The sequence below is a fragment of the Microtus ochrogaster genome, linkage group LG1 (assembly GCF_000317375.1).
Source record: "Microtus ochrogaster isolate Prairie Vole_2 linkage group LG1, MicOch1.0, whole genome shotgun sequence".
In the NCBI taxonomy this organism is placed as follows: Eukaryota; Metazoa; Chordata; class Mammalia; order Rodentia; family Cricetidae; genus Microtus; species Microtus ochrogaster.
In genome coordinates this window covers 56,772,548-56,782,541 of record NC_022027.1, presented here as the reverse complement: position 1 = coordinate 56,782,541, position 9,994 = coordinate 56,772,548, and the positions used below count along the sequence as shown (strand labels likewise).

At 42.8% G+C, this 9,994-nt stretch overlaps 1 protein-coding gene across 1 annotated transcript in view; it reads right to left on the bottom strand.

Moving 5' to 3' along the window:
- Positions 1 to 9,994, bottom strand: part of Ephx4 (epoxide hydrolase 4) — a 26,910-nt gene that overhangs the window by 4,530 nt on the left and 12,386 nt on the right. The window contains exons 4-5 of the mRNA XM_005359642.3: positions 9,102 to 9,230; positions 5,772 to 5,875 (exon numbers count right to left, since the gene is read on the bottom strand). Coding sequence (XP_005359699.1) covers positions 5,772 to 5,875; positions 9,102 to 9,230 — 233 coding nt within the window. The remainder of the gene's footprint in view (positions 1 to 5,771; positions 5,876 to 9,101; positions 9,231 to 9,994) is intronic.

Genomic DNA, 9,994 nt, shown 5'->3' with positions numbered 1-9,994 from the left:
GGAGCCGTTTCTAATGTAAAGCCTTCTACACAAAAACATCCTTGCAAAAATGTGAGATGCCATTATATATGAGGTGATTAATCACGTTATTTGAAAATGAGCAGGAAAACTCAATCCCCATCAATTGAGGACTTGTTGAATAAGTTCTAGTACAGTCACACGGTAGTGTACAAAGTGCTCTGAGCACCACAGGTAAAGATGGAGGCTGTCTCTGTGTTTCCCGGGAGTAATCGCTAGGCTGCTACTGAGTGAGAAGAAGAACAAAATAAATGAAACACCATGGTACAAAATAGGGTCCATTGTCTACCGCTGCTCACTGTGTAAGAAAAATAATCACTTTCTGTGATAAACTCACAAATAAAGCTTCTCTTGGCTAGAGTAAGGTAGACGCTAAAACAAACACTTGCCCAGTCTCAAACTATGTATTTCAGTGAACTTCTATATAGTTAGAATGAACCTTCTGAAGCCCTGGAGCTTCAACTAAGGTTTTACACTTCCTTTATCAATTGAATTTTTATGTACTTTCCTACCACACACACACACACACACACACACACACACACACACAAGAACTGATGGACCTAGAAAAAATCCCAATGAATGAGGTAACACCGACTCAAAAAGACAAACATCACATGTTCCCTCTTACTGGAGACTCCTAGCTCTAAATCATCAGATGTGAGTATATAGTAGCTAAGAAACCAGGAAAGTAAACAGGACCATTAGGGGGATTGGTTAGGGTTGGGGGCTAGGAAGCAATAGAGGGGAATAGCAGGCTAGAGGTGATCTGATAGGAAAACGGGAAAGGAGGTTTTCTTCAGGGGAGGGGGAGGGAGATGAATAAATTAACAATAAAGATGCAAAGAATCATACTATTGACTATTTACCTAAACAATAAAATCTATAATACATGTTACCCCGTGTATTATATACATGTAAATATAGACGTTTGTGTATATATAAACATACACACATATTTAGATTTTGATTGACAATGCTTCCTCCAAGAGCCAAAGACCACCTCACAAAAATCCCAATACCAAACATGAGATGCCATTTTTTCAGTCTAAGAGATTTCCAAATCACTCAGGCTTTTGCTGTTGCCCTTGGTTGTTGCCAAAAGGTGGAGGATAAATCCTTAGTGCAGAAGACACCATATACTTCAGAAACATGGCACAGAGACCCCTGAGCCTGAACTGAACCGAATTCTCCCTCCCTGAGATGTAGCTTTCATGGTCCCAGCAGGCACCACACAGATGTCCAAAGGAGGGAAGTGCCAGCAGTTCTACCCAGCTGTGGCATGTAAAACCACATTAAGGATTGGTATGTCATGATGGGTGCAATGATGGCACACACACCTTGGTGGTAACCAACTGCTCTTTAATTGGACTTAAGACCTGTTCAACAACTGGAAAGCTAGTTAACTATTCAGTTAAGCTAGTGAAGTCAAGGTTTTTGAAGGAGGATCTACAACTTCTAATTTACTAAACCAGCATAATCCCTAACAACAATGCATCAATGTTTGTCCTTATACCCACAGGTAAGTATATACAGTCTTCATGCTTCACCATGCAACAGACAGAGGCCACTTCAGAACATCATAACCAATCAAAATGCAGAGTTATGGAGCCCAGTCCTAGGGGATACATCTACAAAATATGTCCACATCCAAGGCTCAGGGAACATTGTCAAAGAGGAGGCAGAAAGACTGTAAGAGCCGGAGGGTCAGGGAGTTTGCTGTGAGGTTGTGTTTTTTAGTAACACAGAAACTACACACAATGTCTCGCCAACGTGACTGCTTTAACATGAGCTGAACAAGGATGACACCAATGGCCGTGCCAGCTGGTACGGGAAAAACCCACAAGACCTCACCCTACTCAAAGAACTCCAGGCAACTGAGGAGAGCTGGGGGTGAGAGGAATGGTTCTTCCCTAGAAAAGAGCACACCAATGGTTGTCCAGTGCCAAATGGTCAGCTCCACAAACACACATACAGTAACATTATGTGGAATGAATAGGTTATAGTTAGCAAGATAGATGTATGTACATACATGGTAGTGAAAAGGAGACCAAACATTTCAAGGAGTGGGGAGAGGCATACAGAGGGAGTGGAGTGAGGAAGGAAGGGAGAAATGCTATAATTAAGTTGTCTCAAAAAAAAAACCCACACAACTTAGTTGAAATTAGAAAAACAGTTAACTTATATCCTCTTTGCAAGTGGCATGTTCTTTCTCCTAAATTCCATCCTTCCTCGTGGCCTTATCCTTTCTTGATCTCCCTTCTGGATGATTCACAACATTGACATTTACAACTGTTTACATAGAAACGTTTACATTGTATGCTAGGTTATAGTTTACAAAAATATATAAACAAATTAAATGGTCTCCTATGAGAAAGGGAGGGAGCAGGGTGGATGGACAGACAGACAAGCAAGACTATTCTGAATGTGCTTTGTCTAAGCCCTAACATGGAACAATACAAACGTTCTATATAATATCAGAGAAGTTAGTTAAAATCCTGTCTTAAGTTTGCTTTAGAATACAAGCAAGATTTTATGAGTTGTTTCTTCTTTCTAAACACTATAAAAAATTCTGTCTGATAAAAGTATCTAGAAACCTGAAGTGGGAAGTCTTCTGTATATGCATTGCTTTTATTGGTTGATGAATAACGCTGTTTGGGCCAATGGCTTAGCTGAGTAAAGCAGATGGGAAATCTGAAGAGAGAGAGAGAGAGAGAGAGAGAGAGAGAGAGAGAGAGAGAGAGAGAGAGAGAGGAGTCAAGGAGATGCCATGCAGCTGCCCAAAGGAGAAAGATGCCCGAACAGCCTTGTGATGATACACAGAATAATAGAAATGGGTTAATTTAAGATAAAGGAGTTAACTAGAAATACGTCTGAGTTGTTGGCCAAACAGTGTTGCAGTTAATATAGTTTTTGTGTGATTATTCGAGTCTGGGAGGCTGGGAAATGAATAAGCAATCTCTGCTTACAGAAACCCCATAAAATGATCACCTTGACATCCAAACTGTGGTCTGAAATACCACCTCCCACTAGATAGAATAACAGTTCCTTAGGTAGACGGATGATTCCATACTGGGACAGGAAGTAACAGATTCCTAAGTTAAATATCAACTATCATCATTTTAAGTGATTATATAACAGAGACACAGGAACCAAGATTCGGGACTCCCACTTGGCTTCTATGGAATAATATGGACCTCAGAAATAAGAATGACTGGTAGTTATTGGCATGTCAAATATATACTCATGGCATGGAACATCCATCCTCTTATTTTTTATTTAAAAATCACCAAAAGATGTGAAAAGTTCCAGTTGATAAAAACAGAAAGAATGACAGAATTAGAAAATTATCATTTTGCATACTGTACTGAAATAATAAAACTACATGATCAATAGCAACCTAAATTTGGCAGAGTGCCAGGAAGTTGTGACTGGACTGGGCTAATGACTCAGGGGCACAGTGTAAGTAAAATGGAGACAGCCAAATATAACAGGTTTGGCTGAGAGAATGTACAAGGAAATGTATAGTACTGCCTTTTGAAAATCCCTACCAAATTAAAATCCAATATAACTAAGCCTCAGATCAGCCAGTGTCTATAAAGTAGGAAAAACCAGGGCTATAGGGTCAAGTGGAGCAGCACATAGAAGCAGCTAGGAAATCCCAACGAGGCATCCTCCCTCAGGGCGAGCAACCTAATTGCTTCAACTTCAAGTTTGCTTGTTAGTTTATTAAGATAGGGTCTGACCGGACTGGCACTCACTGTGTGGACCAGGCAGGACTCAGATTTGTGGTAGTCTTAACTGCCTCTGCCCTCTGCCGCCCTCCGCCCGCCACCCTCTGCCCGCCACACTCCCACCTCAGCCTTTGCCTCCCGAGTGCTCGGATTACAGCTGTGTGCCACCATCCCCATTAAGAGAAAAGCAAAGAAACAAGGAACTTGAAACAATTTTAAAAGTCATAGCAGCTGGATATGTTGGCCAGACCCTGTCGTCCCAGCTACCAAGGAGGACGAAGATTTCTTGAGCCCCAAAATTTAAAAACAGCCTGGGAAATATAGTGATTCTCTTAAAAAATAAAAGGAAGAAGGGAAAGGGAAGCAGAGGGGAGGGAAGAGAAGAGGGAAGAAAAGCAAACAAATCAACATAACAACTAAATACAATACCTGTGGCCATTATTTGGTTCAGACAATTTGAACACATATTATACGACATTGAGGGGTTCCTATTTATTTGGCTAGGTTTGATAGTGGTATCAGAGTTGTGTATTTTCAAAGGCCCTGATTGGCTGTGGTGCATTCAGTAGTTAGATGTATTTAGCATTTTCAAAGCTTTGAGGTAATTGGGTTCATTCTCCAGAACCTCACTCAACCTCAGCAAAGGTCCCTCGCTTGTCAAAGTTATACATGGGATTATCTCCAGTCATCTTATTATTACTTTAAAAAAATTTCCCCAACAGCTAACACTGTTTGAGACATCAGAGAAGCATTCCACAAGCTCCTAAGATACCTGAGTATATGGTCCACTAGCTCCTGGGAGCAATATCCAGTATTTCTCTGTGTGTGGGTTTCCTTCCTTTCCGGGGCTTCCATTTCTGCTGCTGTCAAGCTCTCTCTCTTGAGTGCCTTCTCCCTCAGAGGTGGAGAGATGCTCACCTATAATGAAGGACTGGGACTTGAGCAGATTCCCTTAAAGGTTTACAGAGGGGCGGGCCATGCTGGTAACAAAAGTATAACCAGCTTCTCCTTCATCTTCCCGACTGGATACAAAAGCCTGGTGGCTGAAAACAAAGGCCTCAAGGACTTTTCTCACACTGGAGACCCCTGATGGACTGTCTCCATCAGTTCATGGCCACATCAGCACACGCTCACACAACCACTGTGGGCCAATTAGCTATCCTGTCTTTCTTCTTCAGACGACCAACCCTAAATCGGGGGAGGGGCTTTCAGAGACTTAAAAGCCCCAGTGTTCAAGAAGGAGACTGAGTTCTTGGTTTCCCCATTGTCGTTTTACTGTGCGTTTCCTCATGTCTAATAAATGTCTTTCTTCAGCTGCTGGTTCTCTGCTCTTGTTTGCTGAGTTTGAGATTTCTCTGCTGATATTCCTCTTGTTCAAGATTTTTTCCTGCCTTTTCATTCTTTAACTGGTGCAGAAAATAAGCAGATGAAGACTCCTAGACAGGAGCAATACAAGCTCCTGTGCAGTTGACAGCCTGGCATCCAAACACAACCACAGAGATACAGAGATAAGGAAGCCTGAGAGAAAGTCCTCAAACCTACTGTGTGGTTTAACTGGGAGTGGGCCCATAGACTCGTATGTTGGAATCTTGGTCCCCAGTTGGAGGGTCTGATTTTGGAAGGATTAGGAGCTAAGGCCTTGTTATTGTTGGAGTAGGTTATCTCTATGAGGTGGGTTGTAAGGTCTCAAAGCCCATACCAGGCCCAGTCTCTCTTTCTCTTCCTACAGATAAGAGCTCTCAGCTACGCTCTGGCACCATACCTGCCTGCCTATCTACCACGATGCTCTCTGCCATGATGAAAATGGACTGAGTCTCTGAAACTAAAAGAACCCCCAATTCATTGCTGTCTTCCATAAATCGCCTTGGTCATGGTGTCCCTTCTCGGCAAAAGAACAGTAAGTAACTAAGACATCTAATAATTAACATTTTAATTTCATTTTTCATTCTTAAATATTAATTTTCATTAAAATGCTTGTCAAAATAATAATGATAATAATAAAGTATTTGTTTGACTTACCTTGAAATCATTAATCGAGAACATAAATTCTGGCAACCATGGTATTTGGAAGAAGTAATAAAAGCTAGATCTGAGCAGCTGGGCGGGGTGCCGCAGTATGTAGTCTGAAATTAAAGTGCTGTGTTAGACATCATCCAGGAGCTGGAAATTAGTTACTACTGAGGGAACGTCTTACACCAATTTCACTTTTTAGGCAATCCCATTAAAGAAAGCATGGCTTTCCGTACACCCTGCTCTTTTATTTTGGTTGGTATTTCCAGTGTATAGAAAATGTGTACTCCTTAAACAAAAAGGAAGTCCCTCCCTAAGAAGCTTTCACTCAGTAGGGAGGCGGGACTATGCTGCTTGACCTCCGAGGTCATGATCCCACACCTAACAATTTGCTTAGGAATCTATGGTGATGCAGTATCCCATTATTTAAAGGAGTTTTCTTCTAGACAGATTCAGACTGAAGTCTTTATTTCTGACCTTCAATAGGAACTGGATCATTTCCTACACCTTTATTCATGTATCTAGAAAATTTCTCAATCAATGACAGTTTTTGAATCAACTGTAAGTCAGGGGTTTATCAGGGAACAAACAGATAAGGAGGGGGGTCTTCTGCAGAGAAAACATCTTAAAATTGCACCACGGTCAGTGGTGCAGGTGGTATGAGGCCCAAAGTGTGCCCCTCAAAATGGCAGTGCTGGTGACAATGTCCTACACAGAAGGGCTTTGGCTTTGTAAACAGAAGGATTGTTATTGGGTAAAGAGAAGACTGTTATATTTTTGGTTGTGAGCCTCGCCTTTAAAGGCTGAGCCTTCTCTAGAGGCAGGCGTATCTCTGTGAGTTCAAGGCCAGCCTGGCCTACAGAGTGAGTTCCAGGACAGGTTCCACAGTTTCAGAGAAACCCAGCCTTGAAAAACAAAATGAAAGATTGAAATCAGGGGTCTGTTTACCAGGAACCTCCCTTCATCTGCCCCCAAAGATCAACTTCCCTGGGCAAGGGCATCTAGCTCCCCGTCAATCCAAACAGGCCAATCAGCTCAAAGACCACCTGCCAACACACACTGTCATATAAAGCCTGCTTGGTTTGTGACATTTTTTCTTCTCTCTGTCCACCCCCCCCACACACACCCCAGAGATAGCCTTGAAAGTTTGGTCCCCAATAAACCTTTCTTTTTGCCCTCGGAGTGGTCCAGTCTGGTGGTTTCTCTGTGCCCTTGCTAATAGCAGAGCGCTTTGTCTAACGTGCACATGGCTCTGTGTTCAAACCCCAGCCCTGCACAGCGTAAGGAACAAGATAACAGGAGTGACAGTGCTCCGGAGAGGGTGGGGAAATCAAGGGAGGTGGCTAGAGAAGGCTCTCAGCGTGGCCTGTGGCAGACAGGCTTCGTGTTCCGTGGTGAGAGGGAGCCAGCTTTGCAAAAATCTAGCAAGGGCATCCAGGAACAGCCAAATGGGTCCTGGGGTTGACATCTGCAAGAAGCAGAAAGAAGGCGTGGCTGGTGTACTGGGAATGAATGGGGAGGAGGAGCCTGATTTGGTAGGCGTGGCAAGGGAAGAGCTTGGCAAGACACTGAAGACAATCAGGAGGCGCTGACCACAGGAACGGGGAGTGTTTACCTGACCTGGTACTGAGCTCCATCTGGCTACGGAGGTGTGATTTTATTTCTCATTTTGCAACTGTACTCACGTGTCTGGGAGTCGTAGGAACATCGTTTGATGGTAACGGTACTACTGCCATGCTACCTTTTTCTGTGAAGGTGGAACTTTTTTCACTTAAATCAAGAGAAATCAATTTAACTGATTAACTGACCAGTTTAACTGGAAAACAAATCCAGGCATATTGTCTGCAAATGCTTGGTGGGGTTATAAGAAACATCAAATATGAGTCTTTCCTTTTAAACACGATAAAACTTGTGTTTAGAACAAGATCCCCACGCACACCCTAAAATCCACTTATGAGTGAGTACATAGATTTGTCTTTCTTGCTCAGCCTTGATACAAGTGTGTGTGTGTGGGAGGGGGGGGTCCTTGGTCCTGCCTCAACTTGTTATGGCCGACTTCCTTGACTCCCCAAGGGAGGCCTTACCCCCTCTGAAGAGTGGGTGGGTGGGAGGTAAGAGAATGGGCGGGGGAACTAGGGTTGGTATGTAAAATGAAAAAATGTAAATAAAGAAATAAACAAAAAAGGAAAAAGAAGAGGGGGCCATGAATTTGGGAGTGGGAGTGGACATGGACCAGTGAAAGAAGACAGGGTGCTGGCAAATTTGTGTGTGCCAGATTTCTTCTCTCTCTTCTGCTCTAGGAACATATCGCAACAGACTGGAGGCAGACGCAGAGAGCCAGCTGTCTTCTGTTATGCCAGAATTAAAAGATTTGTAAAATTTGAAACAACATTCTTTTCACTAATTCTTGTTTAGTGTATTAGTCCTTTTGTATAGTCTACTTAGTTTTCATCAAATTGCAGTGTTTATGTGAATCTGCAATAAATTTTTAAAACTAATGGATATATAAATATATTTTAATGATCACAGTTTTAAGTTCCTAAGTAGTAACCACTTATAACAGGTAAACAGAGTCTCCCCGAGGTCTTTAATAATTTTAAGAGAATAAAGAAGTCCTAAGGTCATGAGGTCAAACCATTGAGAATTAGAAATAGATTTGCGTCCAACAGCTAAAGCACCCAAGAAAGAGGAGAATTTCTTTTTGCCAGGATGTGTGACTTTCAAAGCACTGCCAACATTTCCTCCCTTAGTCCTCTCCAAGTTAAGTGAAATGGTGTCCAAAAAATTAGAAAAATATACAAGAAAATAAGAAGCTAAATTTTTTTTTACATTTTTCCCCCAGGAAAGTTTAAAGCAAAGTATTAGGCTGGCCTTGTAGTTCAGTGATAGAGTGCCTCACTAACAATTGTAGAGACCTGGGCTTGATTTCCCCCCCATGCACAATCACACACACACACACACACACACACACACACACACACAGACACACACACGTCAGACCTGGGCTTAGGTCAGCCTGGGCTACAATGTAAGGCCCTGTCTGAAAAACCAAACAAATAAATTAAAGTATCTGCCATCATGTATCATGTGCCATCTCGGCTTAGTTGGTTCACTTTATTTATCTAGCGATTGATTTATGTATTTACCTATCTTTGAGGCAGAGTCTCACTGTGTAGCTCAAGCTGGCCTTGAACTCTCTGTCCTCCTGCCTCAGACTTCCAAGGACTGAGATTACAGATGGGAACCACCATGCCCAGGCTTCACTCCACCATTAAAAGATTATGCTAACCAAACTTTGCTGTTTTTAATCCAAAACGTCAGTGGTGATAGGGAACTCACCTGTAAATACGCTCGGGTGTGGGAAGTTAATGACAATGAGCTTCATTATCATCTCAGGGTAACAGATGGCAATCAGCCAGGCAATCATGCCTCCCCAGTCATGGCCAATCAGGACACATTTGCTATACCCTGGGACCAAAGAAAAGCATGCTGACATCACAGTAAAGAAAGAAGTGGTGACATCGCTATCTCCCATAAGAGTTACATTCCTGAGATCATGCTTACCTTATCTCACCCAATATCCCTACAAGTTATACACTTTAAAAAGTGTGTGTGTGTGTGCGCATGCGTGCATGTGCCCACACTTAGAATTCCAGTATGTTTGGATATCAGAAGCAGGTGTCCAAGGTCATACTATTTCAAGAACTAAAATAAGGAGCTACTGAGCCCAGTAATTCCAAAACTTGTTTGTACATTAGATGCCAGTCCGAGTGCTGAGAACACGTGACTGAGTGTTCCAAGTGGGACTTTATGTCAACCCGTCCGTCCGCACCACAGCTCAGGAAGCAGCAAGGGAGACGGACCGTGCAACGCCGTCTTCTAGACACGACGAGGCAGCAGCTGCGCCTGCGCACTGTCGGGAGTGGCTCCCGGGGCTCTACCCCTCCTGAGCTACTGGCAAGCAAGGGCGCTGAAGCAGGACTGGCTGAGGGCAAAGAACGGCTTCTGGGACTGGGGCCACTTTTCTTTTAGGGCTGTGACTGCTGTTAGGTTGCCCGTGCTTTGGGCGCTGGGTCCCACACCATGTGCAGACGTCAGTGCTAATTGGACTTAGTGTGTTTAAAAAAAAATAGAATTAATGAGGAGGACATGAAAAAAGGAAATGTGAGGGGCCGGAGGGAGTTAGAGGGGGAAAAAAGTATTCTTTTTTTTTTTTTTTTTTTTTTTTTTTT